This window comes from Bubalus kerabau, chromosome X (assembly GCF_029407905.1).
Source record: "Bubalus kerabau isolate K-KA32 ecotype Philippines breed swamp buffalo chromosome X, PCC_UOA_SB_1v2, whole genome shotgun sequence".
In the NCBI taxonomy this organism is placed as follows: Eukaryota; Metazoa; Chordata; class Mammalia; order Artiodactyla; family Bovidae; genus Bubalus; species Bubalus kerabau.
In genome coordinates, this window is record NC_073647.1 from 68923782 (window position 1) to 68946872 (window position 23091).

The 23091-nt window shown below is 42.7% G+C and overlaps 1 protein-coding gene across 2 annotated transcripts in view; it reads right to left on the bottom strand.

Moving 5' to 3' along the window:
* MORC4 (MORC family CW-type zinc finger 4) overlaps positions 1 to 10614 on the bottom strand; it is a 60647-nt gene extending 50033 nt beyond the window's left edge. For both annotated transcript variants that reach the window (XM_055563514.1, XM_055563513.1), the window contains exons 1-3: positions 10301 to 10614; positions 10108 to 10180; positions 4550 to 4682 (exon numbers count right to left, since the gene is read on the bottom strand). In XM_055563514.1, the coding sequence (XP_055419489.1) occupies positions 4550 to 4682; positions 10108 to 10180; positions 10301 to 10402 (308 nt within the window). In that variant the 5' untranslated portion in view covers positions 10403 to 10614. The remainder of the gene's footprint in view (positions 1 to 4549; positions 4683 to 10107; positions 10181 to 10300) is intronic.
* Positions 10615 to 23091: the final 12477 nt, after the last annotated feature.

A 23091-nucleotide genomic window follows, 5' to 3' on the forward strand; every position in this document is an offset into this window, starting at 1 on the left:
GGACCATAGCCTGCCAGTCTCCTCTGTCCATGGGATTTCCCAGGCAAAGATACTGGAGTGGGTTGCCATTTTCTCCTCCAGGTGACCTTCCCAACCCAGGGATCAAACCTGGGTCTCCTGCATTGCAGGCATATTCTTTACTGACTAAGACTACCTAAGGTTGAAAAGATAGGTAGTGGGGCAGGGCAAGAAACAGAAATGCCAAAGGATGAGAACGAGATGAGAGGAGCTGGATGCTCAGTTTGTTTTTGTTGTTATGTTACCCTTAACTCTTCCTCTGTGTTCTTTTATTCCACTTGCATTCCCATATTAGGTATTCTATTTAACTGAAAAATCTCAGAATACATGCCAGATACCAATCAAATCGCTGCCTAACATAAATGTATTCACAATAAATAACAGAATTGTAGGAATGAATCTTATATAGTTTGGTATGTGTGTTAGTCACTCAGTTGTGTCCAAGTCTTTGAGACTTCATGGCCTGTAGCCCACCAGGATCCTGTGTCCATGGAATTCTCTGAGTAACGATACTGGAGTGGGTAGCCATTCTCTTCTCCAGGGGATCTTCCTGACCCAGGGATTGAACCCAGGTCTCCTGTATTGCAAGCAGATTCTTTAATTTTCCATAGACATTTTGTCTTAGGTGGTTTCTCTTCACCAAGTAAGTCCTATTCTATCTCCTTAATAAAATAGACAACAGTATTTACATACCAAGGGGGCTCTGTGAGTGGAATCCAGGAAAATAGCAGCTTCTTTCCAAGTTCCTTAAAAAAATCAACTCTAGAATCTAGAGAGGTACATTTAAACTGGGACTCTGATCAATTAAAAAAAAAAAACCTTAGCAAATTCATGGACATAAAAGGGAAAGTACTGCTCTTCTCTAAATGTACTGGTGATATAATGTGTAGCATAAAATAATGAAAGGATACTAAGCATACTGCTATTCTCTGGCTGTTGTTCTAGAAGAACAGACCTACTAGGAAATACACTTCTTAAAAGAGGTTTTCCAACAAAGGCAGCTGAATATAGACTAGTTGGTTCACACACTATCCCCATAAACTAAACAGAATTAATTGTGAACCTTAAAGGAATTTAATGATAGGCTTTTTCTTTTTACCTTAATTTTCATGAGATTTTGTATTTATGGGAGAAACTGTTGCTTACTTACATAACTATTTTATTAGCCTGAAAATATAAGAGTAGCATAAAAAGTTGGAAAATGTGAATAAGATTCTAACAAATGTTATAAGTCAAACAGAATTTCTGTAGGCTTAATAATTTTGCATGATTACCTGTTATTTTTTCCAAATACAAAAGTAATATGACCCCAAACAGAAAAATTAATATACTTAATAAAAGCTTTCAATGCTACCTCTAAAATTCAACTATTTTAGAACAAATTGTGGTACATGGAATCCCTGGCTAGAAGTTAGAATTGGACTAAATAATCTCTTTTAAATAAATGGGAACTTCTAACTGATTCAAGTTCGCTTCAAGATATGATCAGAAATAAAGTCAAATACATATAATTATACTTAAGCCAGGACTCACTTTTTAAATTCTCTAAAATTAAACAGACTTGTGGTTGCCAAGGAGAGGAGGAAGGTGGTATTGGGATTTGGGGATCAGCAGATGCAAACTGATATATATAGAATGGATGGACAACAAGACCTACTGTATAGCACAGGGAATTATATTCAATATCCTGTGATAAACCATCATGGGAAAGAATATGAAAAAGAATATATATATATACACATATATATATATATATGTATAACTGAGCCATGTTGCTGTACAGCAGAAATTTACACATTATAAACCAACTACATTTCAAAAAAATTTTTTTAATTCTCTAAAATTAATTTTTAAATATGAGGAACAACTGCCCAGCTCAAATTAGTTGGAAACATACTTGGCATGATAATGTCAAAAAAATCCTATGCCTGTTTTGTTCCTTGTGAAGGAAGCAAAATTTTGAATGAATGATATTCATCCTTTATAGTGAAGTGAGTGAAGTCGCTCAGTCGTGCCCGACTCTTTGGGACCCCATGGATAGTAGCCTGCACCAAGCTCCTCCGTCCTTGGGATTTTCAAGGCAAGAGTACTGGAGTGGGTTGTCATTTCCTTCTCCAGGGAATCTTCCCAACCCAGGGATTGAACCCAAGTCTCTCACATTGTAGACAGATGCTTTACCATTTGAGCCACCAGTCATCCTTCATATCTGAACTCAAATGTCATTTCTACATGGTCATCTTTTTTGATTCCATAGACTAGATTAGATCCCTCTGCTATATAATCTCATAGAAACTACTTTTCCTTCACAGCACTTAAACCACTAGTAGAATAACCTATGTTGTTGTACTACTAGTCAATTATTTTGCATCTCTTTCACTAAACTGTCAGCCCCTTGACAACAAGGATCATGTTTATCTGGTTCACCCCTTTATCTCCAGTGACTCTCACATAGGTAGGTGTTCAGTAAAAATTTGGTGCAAGAATCTAGAACAAAAGAGACAGTGTTAGTCACTAAGTTGTGTCTGACTCTTTGCGACCCCATGGACTGTGGCCCGCCAAGCTCCTCTGTCCATGTCATTCTCTAGGCAAGAATACTGGAATGGGTTGCCATTACCTTATCCAAGGGATCTCCCTAATCAGGGATTGAACCCAGGTGTCCTGAATTGCAGGCAGATTCTTTACCATCTGAGCTACCAGGGAAGCCCAGAACAAAAGTTGTTGCAATTACTGTTGCAATTATTTTGAAGCCATCCTCTTCCCTTCCTCCTGCCTTATAATTGTAAGCACCAACTCTCACATATCTAGTTCCACAAACAAAATAGAAGGTGGTAAGATTCGTTGTGCCCACTATTTGACATCCATGTCACTGGGATAACGTGTGGTGGGAAGGAATCAATAAGAAGATAAGTGATTTTAGGAAAAAAACTAGTACATACAGATTTAGACATATAAATATTTTGGTTCCACGCCACCTAAAATCTTATTTTTCATAATATAAAATATTAACTTTAGGTGATAAAAGTGAGGCTGTAAGTTCAAAAATAGGGCCAACTCCATACCTTCACCAACATACTGGCCACGTTCTTATTTCACTTCTAGAAGCTTTCCCCAGATATTCTTCTAATTATGAGGATCTGAGACATATGGTACACAGATTGCTGACTGGTAAAATATAACCAACTTTATAATTGGTTATGCCCAAATTTCACTTCTTTGATGACTCAAAAAGATTTCCCTAGAAACAGGGTTAGAGAATTAGAATACCTTCAAAGAGAACTATAACCAAATAAATCTTTTCCATTTTTATAGTTCAGAGCCCTTTCCCTCCTCCACTGGTACTCATGCTTCACACACTAGTGCAGGAAGCCACATGGAGAGTGCTGCTGCTGCTGCTGCTAAGTCGCTTCAGTCATGTCCGACTCTGTGCAACCCCATAGATGGCAGCCCACCGGGCTCCCTTGTCCCTGGGATTCTCCAGGCAAGAACACTGGAGTGGGTTGCCATTTCCTTCTCCAATGCATGAAAGTGAAAAGTGAAAGTGAAGTCGCTCAGTCGTGTCCGACCCTCAGTGACCCCATGGACTGCAGCCTACCAGGCTCCTCCGTCCATGGGATTTTCCAGGCAAGGGCACTGGAGTGGGGTGCCATTGCCTTCTCCGCACATGGAGAGTAATAAACCTCATTTGCTCAAAAAGGAAGCAAGAAGGAAAGAGTTAAGGAAGCACTCATCTTTCTATGAGTGATATGTGAAGATAATAAAGTACAAACTTACATTCTTAATTACAAACCTTTTAAAGTAATTAAATGAATTGACAGTGGCAACAGAAATCTATATTACCAGCTTCAGCAGTTAGAAAAGAGTATTTCCTAACTGTAATTCTCCTGCAAAACTTTCAAAGATTATGTGTATGACATCTTCTGTATCTTTCGTGGGGCTTGATTATACCTGGGAATGTTCATGGTTCTAATCTATAAACTGTTATAATGCCAATACTCTAAGAGTAATGCCAATATTCGCTCTAAGAGTGAATTTAAGTTAATACAAATTGGAGAAGGTCTCAGATCAATGAAGACCTCCAGGTCTTTAACCTTGCTGTTCTTTTTGCCTGGACTCTCACCCTTGCCCCCTTGTACCTTTATCTCATTAAATTCTACTAATCACCCCTTAGATCTCAGCCTAAACATCATCTCATCTAAGAGGCTTTGCCTGACCTTCTGGATCAGATAGGGCTCCCCTGATGAGTTATCTCATTGCATCCTATACTTTTCTACCATCATACCTATGCTTTTTTGTTATGATTACTACTTGACTGTCTGAATTGCCAGCTAGACTCTAGTCTAGACTCTAGACTCTAGTCCCACGAGGTCAGGAAGAGTGTCTAATTCATAACCTGTGTCCTGGCACATAACAGCTGCTCAATAAACATTTGTTGAATGAATTAAGAGGAAGGAAAATATTAAAAGAAAATTATTAAGCCTTAAATAGAGTTCATGAACTCAAGACAAGAGAAAAAGAATGAAGATATCTTTACCTGAGCATTCGGTGTAGTTTATGAGGTGTCATTCCACATCCATCATCAGTAAAGGTCAAACAAGTTTTATTCTTGACCTCTTCAACATCTATAAAGACCGTCCTGGCGGATACATCTGGATCTACAGCATTATCTGCAAAAGGTAGAAATCTGTGATATTAGATCTCTTTTTCTAATATTCTATTAAAATCTCTAGTTCAGTGCCCCTAAGACCTAGAAACTGTCCTTTATTCCCTTCATGTGAATGTCCCAGAAGGTGAGCAGAGAGCATTAATGGTATGGGGGAAGAAAGGTTTGACAGCAGATGGGTTTATGAAGCTGATTTCTAGATTTCATATAATGACTGATGTGCAATCTGCCTTTTTCTCTTCAAACTTCATGGATTATGGGAAAAGTTAAGTCCTCCATATACAAAGCATTTTGCTCCATTTTTGTCTTCCTTCTTATCTTTTAGCCACTTTACTGCTCACAGACATATACAGTAAAGGGTGGTTATGGAGAAGAGTCGAATCTGCAACTTTGTTACAAATAGATACACACCACACACATTAGAGTTTATTGCGAAGATTTTATTTTCTACTTTTCTTTTATATCACCTCCTCCATTAAAGAACACAGATATTATCACCATCCCCATTTATAGCATGAGAAGCACTCAAAGAGTTAGAGGTTAAAACCAAAACACTAACTGCCTGCCTAGATCCAAACAATGTAACAAGCATGCTTAGAAGAGTGAGTCTCCTTAGGTATTCTGTAATGATCTTGAAGGTGAGACTGTCTAATTCTCATTAAATGGAGAACATAGAATTAAAGTAGGGAAAAATATATAGAAAGTTTTACAATTCTTTCTGGGTTAGGTCTTCACAATGGATTATTTATCCAAGAATCCAAAGACATTAAATATAGCCATATTCTAATATATGTGCCATGTCTGCAACCCCAGGGGATGACATTGGCTAAATAGTCACATCTTTTTGCCACAGGTGCCAGTTTACATAATTGCCAGTCATCGACACACGTGGTACAAAAGTCTCATTAGGGCTCACTGGCTGGAGTGGGAGGGCAGTTTGTGCAATCTGTTGGACTGGTGCCTCAAGCACTCCTGTCTTTACTGGCTCTTTAAACAAGACAAAGGCCTTCCCTCCCACCCACTTCCCTTTCCCTGGGATCCTACATTGATTTACTGATACCATGTGGCTGGGCTGGGAGATCTGGGTGGGGTTCTGGTTGTATATTCATCCCACTACCAATGTTCAAATCATGGCAGTTCTTTGTGGGGAACATCACTTATCAGCAAGAGAAGTGTTGCACATATTCAAAATACCAGTTTTTGTAACACAATTAACAGTATCAGTTACAACCACTTGAATGTGTGGAATGTCCATCAAACGAAACAAGACAGATTAATTTCAAGCGCCACAATGGTGTTGCCAGAATTACTGATAAAACTGTCACTGACTGTAACCCAGAAAGTCTTAACAGCATTAGGGCATCACGGATAGCCCCAGAAGGGGATTCAAAGGTCTGATAGAGTCAATCTTTAAGGACTACGTGGGGCCAAGCCTTGTGTCATGTGATAAATTAAGTGGACCAACTTTTGGCAGGAATTGTTAAGTCTGACATGCAATAATGCCTTTATCAGAAAGACAGTGTTTTACTTTGTAATAAAAGGCAGCAGGTTTTTTTCTTTAACTGACAGGATTCAGGAATGTGAAGGCACCTACATTGTTTCAAAAAACTACTTGGCAAGTAGGCTCTGAATTGTTTTAGAACCTATCAGTCACGGCTACTGGCATCCAAGGCCATTGAGACTGATGCCCTTAACTTGTCAACCAACAGGACATTATTTCTACTTTGAAAACTTGGGACATAGAGGGATTTTTTTCCCCTAACACTTAATGAACATTTATGATTCAAACATATAATGCATATCAATTCCAATTCTGCATTTATATAACCGTATAGTCAATGAACCAGCTTGCAAGCCTCTCACAAAAATCACCCCCCCCCCCGATTTTATTGTCAATTTCACCCAAACTTTACTAGGTGCTTTTTAAAAACAGAGTTTTTACAAAGAGTTTTAAGGTAACAACCAGGAACAGCTAGAAATTTTATCTCCTTGGCTGGAAGTGGGTAGAATACAGGGGGGAGAGGGCACAGCAGAGGCCAGGGTCAACTGGGGCAGCAGGGGAAAAGAGATCAGCAGACAGACCAGCAGCAGCAAGCACAGCTTTGCACTTATTTTTGGTTTTAAGTGGCCTTCCACTTGGCCTCAACAAATGAAGTTGTAATAACAGGTTGGCCTCAATAAATGAACTTATAATAAAAAAGGCACCAATCTGGCAGCTGGTTTCAATTTCTGTTTAACCTTTCAAATGTTATCAACACATAGCACATGCTATCAAATCCTACGGAATCTATCTTCTTCCATGGCCCAGCCCACCTGGCCTATGACCAGGCAGGGCAGAGAGAACTCCTATTCAACTCCCTTGGCCCACCACTTAGGTGAGAGCTACACCACCAAATCCTGGGATGTCCTTATCCCCTCACTTGGCTCACACAGTCTCCTGTGCTCTCAGATCCCAAATAATCTTATCTCTCTTAACCTAGCCCATGGTACCCTCAGTGGGAGGACTCTAACTCCCCTCAGCCACCATGTAGGTAACAGCAAGAGAAACCAAGTCTCAGGGACTTTATGTTATCCCCTAACCATGTGACTGACCTGTGGTCTAAAAAAAATCATAACTGAACCTTCACAGCTCATTCTAACCTGGGAGGCAATGAGAAAGTGTCCCATGACAGCATCCCTGGAGAGACAGGATGGTGAGTGGGAGATAGCTGGTTTTGATATAGCTCTTCCCCCATCCCCTCCTGTTCCAGGGGAATGGCCTATGACAACTCCTGCAAGGTTGTCATGGCCAAGCTGTGGCCCTCCCAGACATCCAGTAAGTATCTAAAACTGCTCTCATCTAAAATTAAGGTCATCATCTTCTGACACAAGCTTATTCTTCCTCTCTCCTCTCTCTCATACACACAAACACACACACAGTGTCAGCATTCAAATGACAAGTTTGAAATATGAAAGTCATTTTTTGTCCCTCTCTCTCTTACCCTATACACCCCTAGTCTCTCTTACATCTTCGTATTTCTATTTCCATTGTCACTTTCTTAGTTTACAGAGTCTGTTCCTTCTCATCTGCATTGTTGTGGTAACCTCCTACCTAGTCCTTCAAAGCCTTGTCCCTCTTTGCTCCAATTCATCTTATACAATGTTGCAAGATTAACTTTCCCTAAGCACAGCTCTGACCACAATATTCCCTTGATCAGAAAACTTCAGATTAAAAGCCCAAGTACCTGAGCCTCCCGGTCTCATTTTGGTCACAGCTCACCATTCTAACCTCATTCCCTACTTAGTACTTAGGGTAAAAAGACCTGCATTTAAGTCCTGGGTCTTCCACTTAATAAACACACAATCGTGGAAAAGTCAACTAAATTATCTGAGCCTATGTATCCTTATCTACAAGATGAGAATAATGATGACAATGGTGATGCTGCTACTCTTCACCCCAAAAGGAATAGTTAAAAATATATTTGTGAAAGCTCTATGTAAACTCTCTAAGGACCTAGTTTTAACTCTTCATGACATCCATGTTCCAATTAAATTCAGCTACTCAGTATTCTTCATGACTTTGTGGATGCAGTTGTTCCTTTTGCCTGGAATGCCCTCCCCTCCCCACACCCATGCCCACATGTCCCAATCCTTCAAATCTCAGCTCAAATGTCACCTTCTCTCCAAAGCCTTTCCTAACTCTCCTTTTCCTGGTAAGCTGGATGTCACCCCTCCTTCCTTTGGACTCCCACAGTACCCAATGTGTCCATCTTTGCTGATATATCACTTTCTATTTTGCAGTTATTCAAAGAATAAACCTTCTGTACATGTTTTCTCTCCCCTACTAGAAGAAGAACCTATGTTGTATTCATTTTTGTTATCTACCACAGTGAATGCTCAGTAAATATTTATCAAATGAATGGTTCACCAGAAAATTAATGCATAAGTAGAGAAGAAAATTACTGAAGGAAAATCTAAAGTGAAAGCTTCAGATTACTAGTTAACACTTTGCTCTCCCTTTTCTCTATTATTAATATGACAGTTGTGATTTGGTTTTGATCTGTGTTGGTATCTATGTGTGCAGGCATGTGTGTGTATGTATATAATACACCTGTATACTTGCACTTGTATCGGTCAGCTTAGACCAGAATTAGGTTCTTTAAGTTAATGCTTAAGGCAAGAATCATATATATTCAAAACTACAAATGAAACACTTTAAAAATCACCCATAAAGTTCAGTACACAGTACAGCATAGGTACACATGGTTCTGCACAGTGCTACTGTGAGGGAACAAGCTCCTGTCTCTCATTTCTCACTAAGTAAATTGGTGGCTTTCCCCTCTTTTTCTCTTTTGTAAATCACATGCACCTAGATCTCACTCCACTGTGAATTTCCCTCAAGGCATGGTGCAAAATCTTAAAAATACAGTCCCTGTTCTCTAGGATTCAAAACGGGTCAATGTCAGTTTTTCTCCTTCACCTTCTAACGAACAGTCATACATATTGTAAGCATTCTGTGTTACTGTGAAAATAATCACCCTAGTTCCCCATCACCCTTGCAAGTATCTCTCCTGCTGCCCACTGACTTCTCGCTCAAGACAATTCACACTGCAGGGCCACAGCGATTGCTTAAGTGGAGCCTGGGGCTCATTTGGGGGAGCTTTGAAACCATTTTCAAGATTCTGTTCTGTGCTACTTTGCCCCAGAAACACCTTGCCATAATTTTTGAAACATTTGCAATGTGCTCGGTATGCTTCTGCCATTTTGTCCAGGAATGTTTTTCTTCTTTGCTTTCCACACAGTATTTAGCACACTACTGCAAAAGCTGGTGTACTTGGCTTCAAGGGATCAACTGAAAACGCTTTAAAAGCAAACATCGGTGGAGCGAGAGGTTAAGTGCTCAGTTATTCATTCCAGCGGTGCGAGGGCGCTCTTGGATCGCGGACCCAGCGCTCCACAGTCGCAGGGAGCCAAATGCACTCGTGTCATCTCTTAAGAGATGTCCCATCATTCCCAGACTCTCTGGTCCCAAAAGTTAAAGAACTCCGTTTTCCAGACTTTTCTTCATGCCCCTTTGCTAGCCTGGCGCCCTCCGTGTGTCGCTGGCCCCCGTGGAGCCCAGCTGCCTCGGGGCCCGAAATTTGTGTGCATCTCCTTTTGATTATTAACTAAGCTACCCTAAAGCGCCTGGAACGTCACGGGCCAGAGAGAAAAACCACACGGGACTAACTCTTGGGTCACATCTTGTTTCCTCAGCTTTATCTGTGGAACTTCGTCCCTGGCGACGGAGCCGACCCCCTCCGCCGCCTGCGAAGCCGAGACCGGTCCCGACGCCCCCACCCCTGCCCCGGCCCTCCCCGCGCGGCTCTGCACATTCCTCTCGCGTCCCCGGCACCACGTTGGCACCTCTGCCTCGGGCGATCGCGGCCAGGCCCGCCCTCGCCACTCACCTAGCAGCTCCGCGATGGCACTGAAGGGTCGCGTGTGGCTGCTGGAGTTGCTCTGTAGGTAGCGAGGGCTCATCTGGGGGCGAGAGAAGGTCCCGTCCCGAGTGAGGCCTCGGCCCGCCGGGCCCTCCCCGCGCGCCCCCCAGAGCCCCGGGGCCCGCGCGCGCGCGTCCGCCCCCTCGGGCCCCCGACCTACCGTGCTCAAGCGGATCCCAAAGGCCTGCGGGCCGCTGCCCGGCCTGGCCAGCGCGCTACCCGGCGCGCCAGGGCCCGCGGGGGCCCCTCGGTACAGGAGCATTTTTTTGGCCGCCAGGATACTCTTTTGCCGCTGCCGGACTCCTCGCCCGGCCGTCCGGGACTGCCTCTCGCTTGCTCCCACCCGCAGCTGGCGGGGGCGGGGCGCGCTACAGCCACCTGTCCGGGGCGGGAGGGGTGAGGCCGGCAGAGCCGCGCAGTGGCCCCGCCCTGTCAGCACCTCTCCCAACCCGCCGACTGCCGAGCCGGCAGCGGGGCCGTACAGAAATATGGCGACCTCCTGACAGCCGCTCCTTGATCCCCGCCCCTAATTAATTCTTGGCGTTTGCCATAGGCCAGGACGCCGAGCGGGAAAGCGCGGGGGGGAGGGGGCGGGCGCATGGGGAGGGGCAGGAATAAGGCGAGGGGAGGCAGAGGGTGTAGGGATTTCTGGAACAGAGTCCCAGTTCGGAGGCATGACTAACGGGCAGGATAAGACAAGTCTTAGAAGTTCTGAAAACTACAGTTTTGCTATCTGGGGAGATAGCAGGCAGGCTCGCGTGATGGGAAAGCATTCAGACTATTTTGCCTCAAATGCCTCCAGAAGCAGCCAGAACTTTTCAGAAGGCAATTGGCAAATCATCTTCCAATCTTTGCAAGCATGCAGGGAGGCTGTTTATGAAAGAAGAAATTGGAATGCACTTACATACCGCAAGTAGGAGATGGGGGTTAGGTTATGCAGTATTCACAAAACGGAATACTATGGAGTTCTTAAGGACCGTGTTTGCAGTTGAAAATTTATTCATGTGGAAAATATTTATGAGGAAATTAAGGAAACAGGAGGTCACCGAATATTGTGTAACGTGATACCTATTTTTATTGGAAAAGCAAGTACATACATATATGTATAAATATGCATGTAGTCTCTCCCTCTCTCTCTCTCTCTCTCTCTCTCACACACACACACACACACGCACACACCCCACAATGAGAAACACCTGAAATGATGTATTTCAAGATGTTATCTCCAGGTCCGGAATTATGAGTTTTTCTGTTCTTTCTTACTTGCATTTTTACACTTTTTGTACTATTAAACAAACATACACCATTTGATTATAGAAAAAACATTTTTATTTATTTTTTAAAATATAATGGACTTCCCCGGTGGCTCAGACGGTTAAGCCTCTGTCTACAATATGGGAGACCCCGGTTCGATCCTTGGGTCGGGAAGTTCCCTGGAGAAGGAAATGGCAATCCACTCCAGTACTATTGCCTGGAAAATCCCATGGACAGAGGAGCCTGGTAGGCTACAGTCCATGGGGTCGCAAAGAGTCGGACACGACTGAGCGATCTTCACAGTAATACAGATGAACCATTATTTGACCATTCCTCTGTGATATTTCATGTTGTTTGAATTTTTTTTTCTTGCCGTGATCTGTACATCCTCATGAATTTCTGGTACAATTATTTCTACAGAATATTGTTATGTCTACGTGTACCCCAATGTTCATCGCAGCACTGTTTATAATAGCCAGGACATGGAAGCAACCTAGATGTCCATCAGCAGATGAATGGATAAGAAAGCTGTGGTTCATATACACAATGTAGTATTACTCAGCCATTAAAAAGAATACATTTGAATCAGTTCTAATGAGGTGGGTGAAACTGGAGCCTATTATACAGAGTGAAGGAAGCCAGAAAGAAAAACACCAATACAGTATACTAAGGCATATATATGGAATTTAGAGAGATGGTAATGATAACCCTGTATGCAAGACAGCAAAAGAGACACCAATGTATAGAACAGTCTTTTGGACTCTGTGGGAGAGAGGAAGGGGGGATGATTTGGGAGAATGGCATTGAAACATGTATAATATCATATGTGAAACGAATCGCCAGACCAGGCTCGATGCATGATACAGGATGCTCCAGGCTGGTGCACTGGGATGACCCAGAAGGATGGGATGGGGAGGGAGGTGGGAGGGGGGTTCAGGATGGGGAACACGTGTACACCCATGGTGGATTCATGTTGATGTATGGCAAAGCAATATAATAGTGTAAAGTAATTAGCCTCCAATTAAAATAAATAAATTTATATTAAAAAAAGAATATTGTATCTAAAAGCATGTGTGTGGTTTACTCTTAATAAATACTGTAAGATGGGGACAATTTGCCCTCCGAGAAAGTTAGCTATTTTGTTACGTTCATAACAAGTGCTATGATCTTGTTTTGATCCTTTAACCTTTGACCAAGTTTTGACCTTTTAACCTTATGACCAAGTTTTGATCCTTTAACCTTTTTCCAATATTTTGAATAAAAATTACTGTCTCAATGTTTTAATTTGTGTTTCCCTTTCAGTAAAACTGAATATCTTCTTAAATGTTTATTGTATATTTATGTCCTTTGAGCATTATTTCCCCTCCTGGGTCATTTGCTTTTTTTTTTTTTTTTGGTATCTTAAAATTTTTTTAAATACACAAAAATTAAAAGAATGATATGAATTCCCAGATACTTATTACTCATATTCAAAAACTGAATCACTTTGCTGTATACCTGAAACTAACACAACATTGTAAATCAAGTATATTTCAATAAAACTTTTTAAAATTAAAACCTTTCTATACCTACTTTATATATTCTTTTCTTTTTCTATTTGTATATTTTAGAACAAATTTCAAACAGCACCTCATTTTATCCTATGTAATTCATTCTTCTCTGAAAATATGGACATTTTCCAAAAGATATAGCCACAATGCCACTTTCACCAAAACAAAATTCATAACAGTTCTTTGATGTTCTCTAATACCCAGCCCATAGTCTGATTTCTTCAATTATCTCAAAAAATGTCTTTTTACATTTGGTTTGTTTAAATCTAGATCCGAACAAGACACACACATTGTACTTGGTTATGTGTCTTTAATCTAAAACAGTCTCTCTTTTTTCTTCCTTCTATTGAGCTGTTGAAGAAATCAAGTCACTTGTATTGTTGAAAGTCCTACATTCTCATTTGTCTCTTTGCTTATTTTTGTTGTTACTTAGGCTGCTCCTTTCATTAGAGGAATAAATTTAACATAACTATAAACCATAAGTTGGCTCTAAAGTCTTTATTAGATTCCAGTACAAAGTTTTTTAAAGCAGAAATGCTCAGAGATGGTGCTGTAGTCTTCCTATTGCAACACATCAGAAAGTATATACTGTTTAACACTCAGTGATGTTCAGATTAATCAGTGGGTTCAAGTAGGGGCAGCCTGAATGTTCCCCTGTAAAGTTTCCCATCAATCTTTCACTTTGCAGTTTAATTAATTGGTGTTTATTGCCTGAAAAAAATATTTATTAGGGCTGAAAAACAATAATAAACTAATCTCATCATTTCTTATAATTTATTAACTGGATCCCTCTGTATAGAATTTATCCTCATCACCCATTGGCTATTTGGCTGCTCGGAAATACAATTCATATAGGAAAGACTGGACAAATGCTTAATGTTTTACTTTTAATTGTCCATATTTAGAGTAAAGCTGTCTTCCTAAGTGGCTCTAGTGGTAAAGAGCTCGTGTGTCAATGCAGAAGATGAAAGAGATTCAGGTTTGATCCCTGAGTCGGGAAGATCCCCTGGAGGAGGGCGCAGCAGCCCACTCCAGTGTTCTTGCCTGGAGAATCCCATGGACAGAATCCTATGGACATTGGCTACAGTCAATGGGGTTGCAAAGAGTCAGATAGGACAGAAGCAACTTAGCAAGCAGGCAAGAGTAAAGAGTTGGTTCCTGTGTTGCATTCTGTGATGTGACAGCCTGTCTCCCATTTCAATAAAGGACTTTTTGGATGAGCTGCTGAGAGCACTGTTGGAAAGCTGCCTCCAGCTGTTAGCTCCTTCAGGGATTGCCTCAGATACGAAGTTGACTCACTCAAGGTAACAGAGCTTTCTGGGGCAGCCCAAAGAAGGACTATAAAGGCTTAACCATCTCAGCTCAGCTTGGGATAATTCTGAAGGGTCATTCTAACTTCAGATCTCTCTGTGGGGTTGACTGAGGCTGTTATTGGGCCTGCAGTGCAGCTCAACTCCAGCCCCCACCCTCACTCCCTGTCTAGGCCTGCTCCTTTCACAGGTGTTAATCCAAAAGACATCTCTTAATAAGCATCTAGCGTGCTATATTCTGTCTTAGAGTTGGCTTCCTGGGGAACACAAATTATGACACTTCAGATTGAGTGTAACTCAGGAAAGCCAGCACTTCGATGGGATTTGGGATCTAGATCACTCACTGCCCAGTTGGCAAGGAGGTCCACGTTGCAGAGGTAGAGAACAGATACCTCTCTGCCACGAGGTGACACTCCTGTCATTGTAGACTTTCACCAGGTGGTGAATTGCGATGGTATACTGGTAGAAGGGAACATATGATCTGCTGTGCTATATCACATATTTGAGAAATAGGGTGAAATAGTAGCAGTGAGACCAATAGCATTCAGTGGTTACTGAGCTCCAAAGAAGATTAACTCCTAATGGAGACAGGTTTATCACATCAAAATCAGGATGCTTCCTGGGGAAAGACTAGGACCCTGACATACAGTTTGGGGATATCTAGAGGGATACCAGCAAAATCTTGAATCCTCAGATTTCCCTGAACCCTCTAAGCCTGTAGAATTTGGCCTGATTTTCCTACATTTAATAGTCCCCATGCTTCTTACTTGGAGATAATGCAGAACTTCTCCCCCAGAAGGCAAAACATGCATTTACTTCCCCTCTAGCCACTAAGCCTATAACAACAGTTAAGGCACAGCATGAACGTGTTAGGCTTGATAAAGGAGGAAAGTAACAATGCTCCAAGTAGCTGCACAGCCTAGCTTGAATAGATTGGCAGGAGCTGGAAGAGTGCACATGAAACTGATTCTGTGAGTGCTTGATCAAGGGAGCTAGACTATATGGTTGGAAAAAGGAGAGTTTATTAACGTGAGAACACAACCCTGGAAAACAGGATTTAATACCCTGGCAAGGATCACAAGAGTTAGTGCAGACTCACAAAGACAGCTTCTCGAAGTATAGAAAACATGATGATCCACACTAAATGAGGACAAAATGCCAGCATTTCTATGGCAATAATGGAATATGGGATGAAAAGATTTAGAAGTGGACATACTGGAGTGGATATACTGAAAGAGGGGGTGTCCCTTGTGGCTCAGACAATAAAAAATCTGCCTACAATGCAGGAGACCTGGGTTTGATCCCTGGGTTGGGAAGATCCCCTGGAGAAGGAAATGGCAACCCACTCCAGTATTCTTGCCTGGAGAATTCCATGCACAGAGGAGCCTGGCAGGCTACAGTCCACGGGGTCACAAAGGGTCAGACATGACTGAAAGACTAAAACATACTGAAAAAAACTGGAAAACTCCAATAGAATGACACAGGATGCACCATTTACCATGTCCCTGAGGAACATGCTGTGAGAGGGGTACCTACCGGCACTGCTAAGAAACGCAGTGGTGGTTCTCCTCTGTAGGTTAGGCCTGTCTGGAGGAGAGACCATTACAGAAGGCTCACTAAGACAGTGGGCATTGTAGGGCTCTGAAAAGACAGACACCCTGAGGCTTAGTGTAACCATCAAAAAAGAGGTGGGTGCAATTATCATAATGAGTGCAAGGTTAATGGAGAAGCCTGAGGAGCCCAAAGTCTTGAAGTGACGGAAATGGTAAATAGAATGTGGCATCCTACAGGAAGGATAAAAGAGCAGGGACAATAACTGTCCAACCTGGTGAGGTTTTAACCAGCGCCATTCTGTCTGGACTGAGCATTCGTAATCTTCCCTACAGAGTGACCCCCAGGCATTTCCCCCTCTCAGCCCAGCACAACACTTTTGAAAGCCTTGTTTGGCCCTCACTCTTGTTTGAATCAAGTCTTGGAAATTCTAAAAATGCCCATTTACTGCCTTCTTCTAAGGTGTGTGTGCATTGATCTCTGAGGAAGGCTTTCTTATCTCTTCTTGCTATTCTTTGGAACTCTGCATTCAGATGCTTATATCTTTCCTTTTCTCCTTTGCTTTTTGCTTCCCTTCTTTTCACAGCTATTTGTAAGGCCTCTCCAGACAGCCATTTTGCTTTTTTGCATTTTTTTCCATGGGGATGGTCTTGATCCCTATCTCCTGTACAATGTCACAAACCTCCATCCACAGTTCATCAAGCACTCTATCTATCAGATCTAGGCCCTTAAATCTATTTCTCACTTCCACTGTATAGGCATAAGGGATTTGATTTAGGTCATACCTGAATGGTCTAGTGGTTTTCCCTACTTTCTTCAATTTCAGTCTGAATTTGGCAATAAGGAGCTCATGATCTGAGCCACAGTCAACCCCCAGTCTTGTTTTTGCTGACTGTATAGAGCTTCTCCATCTTTGGCTGCAAAGAATATAATCAATCTGATTTCAGTGTTGACCATCTGGTGATGTCCATGCGTAGAGTCTTCTCTTGTGTTGTTGGAAGAGGGTGTTTGCTATGACCAGTGCGTTCTCTTGGCAAAACTCTATTAGCCTTTGCCCTGCTTCATTCCATATTCCAAGGCCAAATTTGCCTGTTACCCGAGGTGTTTCTTGACTTCCTACTTTTGCCTTCCAGTCCCCTATAATGAAAAGGACATCTTTTTTGGGTGTTAGTTCTAAAAGGTCTTGTAGGTCTTCATAGAACCGTTCAACTTCAGCTTCTTCAGCGTTACTGGTTGGGGCATAGACTTGGATTACTGTGATATTGAATGGTTTGCCTTGGAAACGAACAGAGATCATTCTGTCGTTTTTGAGATTGCATCCAAGTACTGCATTTCAGACTCTTTTGTTGACCATGATGGCTACTCCATTTCTTCTAAGGGATTCCTGCCCGAAGTAGTAGATATAATGGTCATCTGAGTTAAATTCACCCATTCCAGTCCATTTGAGTTCTCTGATTCCTAGAATGTCGATGTTCATTCTTGCCATCTCCTGTTTGACTATTTCCAATTAGCCTATATTCATAGACCTAACATTCCAGGTTCCTATGCAATATTGCTCTTTACAGCATCGGACCTTGCTTCTATCACCAGTCACATCCACAACTGGGTATTGTTTTTGCTTTAGTTCCATCCCTTCATTCTTTCTGGAGTTATTTCTCCACTGATCTCTGGTAGCATATTGGGCACCTACCGACCTGGGGAGTTCCTCTTTCAATATCCTATCATTTTGCCTTTTCATACTGTTCATGGGGTTCTCAAGGCAAGAATACTGAAGTGGTTTGCTATTCCCTTCTTGAAATAGAGGAAAACAGACTGGGAAAGACTAGAAATCTCTTCAAGATAATTAGAGATACCAAGGGAACATTTCATGCAAAGATGGGATCGATAAAGGACAGAAATGGTATGGACCTGACAGAAGCAGAAGATATTAAGAAGAGGTGGCAAGAATACACAGAAGAACTGTACAAAAAAGATCTTCATGACCAGGATAATGATGATGGTGTTATCACTCACCTAGAGCCAGACATCCTGGAATGTGAAGTCAAGTGGGCCTTAGAAAGCATCACTATGAACAAAGCTAGTGGAGGTGGTGGAATTCCAGTGGAGCTATTTCAAATCCTGGAAGATGATGCTGTGAAAGTGTTGCAGTCAATATGCCAACAAATTTGGAAAACTCAGCAGTGGCCACAGGACTGGAAAAGGTCAGTTTTCATTCCAATCCCAAAGAAAGGCAATGCCAAAGAATACTCAAACTGCAGCACAATTGCACTCATCTCACATGTTAGTAAAGTAATGCTCAAAATTCTCCAACCCAGGCTTCAGCAATACATGAACCGTGAACTTCCAGATGTTCAAGCTGGATTTAGAAAAGGCAGAAGAACCAGAGATCAAATTGCCAGCATCCACTGCATCATCGAAAAAGCAAGAGAGTTCCAGAAAAACATCTATTTCTGCTCTATTGACTATGCCAAAGCCTTTGACTGTGTGGATCACAATAAACTGTGGAAAATTCTGAAAGAGATGGGAATACCAGACCACCTGACCTGCCCCTTGAGAAACCTATATGCAGGTCAGGAAGCAACAGTTAGAACTGGACGTGGAACAACAGACTGGTTCCAAATAGGAAAAGGAGTATGTAAAAGCTGTATATTGTCACCCTGCTTATTTAACTTGTATGCAGAGTACATCATGAGAAACGCTGGGCTGGATGAAGCACAAGCTGGAATCAAGATTGCCTGGAGAAATATTAATAGCCTCAGATATGCAGATGACACCACCCTTATGGCAGAAAGTGAAGAGGAACTAAAAAGCCTCTTGATGAAAGTGAAAGAGGAGAGTGAAAAAGTTGGCTTAAAGCTCAACATTCAGAAAATGAAGATCATGGCATCTGGTCCCATCACTTCATGGGAAATAGATGGGGAAACAGTGGAAACAGTGAGAGACTTTATTTTTTTGGGCTCCAATATCACTGCAGATGGTGATTTCAGCCATGAAATTAAAAGACGCTTACTTCTTGGAAGGAAAGTTATGACCAACCTAGATAGCATATTCAAAAGCAGAGACATTACTTTGCCAACAAATGTCCGTCTAGTCAAGGCTATGATTTTCCCAGTGGTCATGTATGGATGTGAGAGTTGGACTGTGAAGAAGGCTGAGCACTGAAGAATTGACACTTTTGAACTGTGGTGTTGGAGAAGACTCTTGAGAGTCCCTTGGACTGCAAGGATATCCAAGCAGTCCATTCTAAAGGAGATCAGTCCTGGGTGTTCCTTGGAAGGATTTATGCTAAAGCTGAAACTCCAATACTTTGGCCACCTCATGTGAAGAGTTGACTCATTGGAAAAGACTCTGATTCTGGGAGGGATTGGGGGCAGGAGGAGAAGGGGACGATAGAGGATGAGATGGCTGGATGGCATCACCGACTCGATAGACATGAGTTTGGGTGAACTCCAGGAGTTGGTGATGGACAGGGATGCCTGGCATGCTGCGATTCATGGGGTCACAAAGAATCGGACATGACTGAGCGACTGAACTGAATGGAAGGTGTGTGTGTGGTCCACAGGTCTTGCTTGCTGTCGGGCTTTGTGAATGCTGTACTAAGTATTGGTGTGTTTACTACTTGGGGGATTTGTTGTTTAAACAGAAGCTTTGTGACTCCCTAAGTATTTGGCTTCCTGATCGTCAGCTGGGGTCAGAGGCCTCCTCTCAGCCCCTCTCCAGCTCCCCAAGACAGAAGGTTGATCCTGAGAGGCCCGGGGAGCTGCTGAAAGTCTAGGTTTGGCCTCCTTTGGGTCTCACTGCTTCTGCACAGCAATAAAGAAAAGCAGCAAAGGAACCCATAGAAATTCTATCACTGTGGCTCCACAGGGCTGTGAACAGGCCATATTGCGAGGTTTCACATACTTCACCACCAAACAGTGAGCAGATCCTGCAGGTGGGCCCAGCATGGGTGCCAGTTGGGAGCCCCTGGGTCTTGTTGCAAAATGAGGAGGAGGGAATTGCTTCAGCAGGGTGTGGTGTGCCTCTGAAAACCCCTAGCACACCTCTCTGTCTTGGGGCAGAACTTAGTTCTCAAGGCTAGCCCTACCTGGTCCAGAGCCTTGGATTCCAAGCCCTGAGCCACCTACATGATCTTTTTTATTTCAGGCTGCTCCAGGTTAAGTTCCTTAGCCACAAACCCATGCAAGTGAAGGAGTCCCCCAGGGAGCCAGGAAGGCACCTCCCATTTCCACCCTGCAGAAGAACCTGTAACAGCACTAATTGTTCCACCTGCACAAACTCATTGCCCTGCAGGGTGCTCCTGGGGCAGGAGGGACATTTCTCCTAGCAACCTTTGACCCACTCTCTAAGGTCACTTGTCCCAAACCCTGGATGGATGTTACAGAGAAAAAGCCTAAGAGGAATCAATCAGTGTTGGAAGTCAGCCAGGTGTGATAGAAAGGTCCAGAGTCAGAAGTCATGGGTTCCTGTCCTGACTCCACTGAATTGGCCTGTGATCTTAGGGAAGCATCATGGGCTGTGTTCTCAGGAAAACCGTGTGACACAGAGCTTTGTGGGCAGGAGGTTTCTTGGGGAGCACTCTCAGGATCAACACTTGGGAGAAGTGAAGAAGGCAGGACCAGTCAGAGGAGGAAGTTGAACTGTGATGCAGCCATAACATAGGCAGCTCTGGAGCCAGGGCGGCCCCTCAGAATTGTCCTAAATGGTGGTAAAGGAGCCAGGGCTTTATGTCCCCACATTGACCAGTCACTAGATGCAGGCTGCCACCTAGGATTGGTGCACAGCCTTGGGAATTGTGGCTACTTTCACCTGAAGGTCGTTTGCTGCGAGGGGCCTAGCTGTGTGCTGTCAATCACCAACAGGCTGAGGGCTCCAGCATTGAAGCGGGGTATGGTGCAGAGCTGGGCAGTGCCCCACAGCATCCTTCCAGCAAGTTACTTCCCTTCTCTGGGCCCCAATTTTCTCATCTGTCAGATTCCAGCTCCAGGGCTCTGTGATTCCATTAGCCCACCCTCTCTCTTACTAACACCTCCCTTTCTCTTAGGCTACACCCAATTTAACATCCCACCCCTTCTACAATGTCTGCAGCACCTCCTCCTTGACTGTCAGTTCAGTTCAGTTCAGTCGCTCAGTCGTGTCCGACTCTTTGCGACCCTATGAACCGCAGCATACCAGGCCTCCCTGTCCATCACCAACTCCCGGAGTTCACCCAAACTCATGTCCATCGAGTCAGTGATGCCATCCAGCCATCTCATCCTCTGTCATCCCCTTCTTCTCACGCCTTCAATCTTTCCCAGCATCAGGGTCTTTTCCAATGAGTCAGTTCTTTGCATCAGGTGGCCAGATTATTGGAGTTTCAGCTTCAGCATCAGTCCTTCCAATGAATATTCAGGACTGATTTCCTTTACGATGGACTGGTTAGATCTCCTTGCAGTCCAAGGGACTCTCAAGAGTCTTCTCCTACACCACAGTTCAAAAGCATCAATTCTTTGGCACTCAGCTTTCTTTACAGTCCAACTCTCACATCCATACATGACTACTGAAAAAACCATAGCCTTGACTAGACGGACCTTTGTTGGCAAAGTAATGTCTCTGCTTTTTCATATGCTGTCTAGGTTGGTCATAACTTTTCTTCCACGGAGTAAGCATCTTTTAATTTCATGGCTGCAATCACCATCTGCAGTGATTTTGGAGCACCAAAAAATAAAGTCTCTCACTGTTTCCACTGTTTCCCATCTATTTGCCATGAAGTGATGGGACCAGATGCCATGATCTTAGTTTTTTGAATGTTGAATTTTAAGCCAGCCTTTTCACTCTTCTCTTTCACTTTCATCAAGAGGCTCTTCAGTTCTTCTTCACTTTCTGCCATCAGGGTGGTGTCATCTGCATATCTGAGGTTACAGATATTTCTCCCAGCAATCTTGATTCCAGCTTGCACTTCATCCAGCCCCGCGTTTCTCATGATGTACTCTGCATATAAGTTAAATAAGCAGGGTGACAATATACAGCTTTGACGTACTCCTTTCCTGATTTGGAACCAGTCCGTTGTTTCATGTCTAGTTCTTTTCTTTTTTAAATTTATTTTAATTGGAGGCTAATTACTTTACAATATTGTAGTGGTTTTTGCCATACATTGACATGAATCAGCCATGGGTGTACATGTGTTCCCCATCCTGAACCCCCCTCCCACAGTCCTCCCCATACCATCCCTCTGGGTCATCCCAGTGCACCAGCCCTGAGCACCCTGTCTCATGCATTGAACCTGGACTGGTGATCTGTTTCACATATGATAATATACCTGTTTCAATGCTATTCTCTCAAATCATCCCACCCTCACCTTCTCCCACAGAGTCCAAAAGACTGTTCTATACATCTGTGTCTCTTTTGCTGTCTCGTACACAGGGTTATTGGTATGATCTTTCTAAATTCCATATATATGTGTTAGTATACTGTATTGGTGTTTTTCTTTCTGGCTTACTTCACTCTGTATAATAGGCTCCAGTTTCATCCACCTCATTAGAACTGATTCAAATGTGTTCTTTTTAATGGCTGGGTAATATTCCATTGTGTATATGTACCACTGCTTTCTTATCCATTCGTCTGCTGATGGGCATCTAGGTTGCTTCCATGTCCTGGCTATTATGAACAGTGCTATGATGAACATTAGGGTACATGTGTCTCTTTCAATTCTGGTTTCCTTGGTGTGTATGCCCAGCAGTGGGATTGCTGGGTCATATGGTAGTTCTATTTCCAGTTTTTTAAGGAATCTCCACACTGTTCTCCATAGTGGCTGTACTAGTTTGCATTCCCACCAACAGTGTAAGAGGGTTCCCTTTTCTCCACACCCTCTCCAGCATTTATTGCTTGTAGACTTTTGGATAGCAGCCATTCTGACTGGCGTGAAATGGTACCTCATTGTGGTTTTGATTTGCATTTCTCTGATAATGAGTGATGTTGAGCATCTTTTCATGTGTTTGTTAGCCATCTGTATGTCTTCTTTGGAGAAATGTCTGTTTAGTTCTTTGGCCCATTTTTTTTTATTGGGTCGTTTATTTTTCTGGAATTGAGCTGCAGGAGCTGCTTGTATATTTTTGAGATTAATTCTTTGTCAGTTGCTTCATTTGCTATTATTTTCTCCCATTCTGAAGGCTGTCCTTTCACCCTGCTTATAGTTTCCTTCATTATGAAAAAGCTTTTAAGTTTAATTAGGTCCCATTTGTTTACTTTTGCTTTCATCTCCATTACTCTGGGAGGTGGGTCATAGAGGATCCTGCTGTGATTTATGT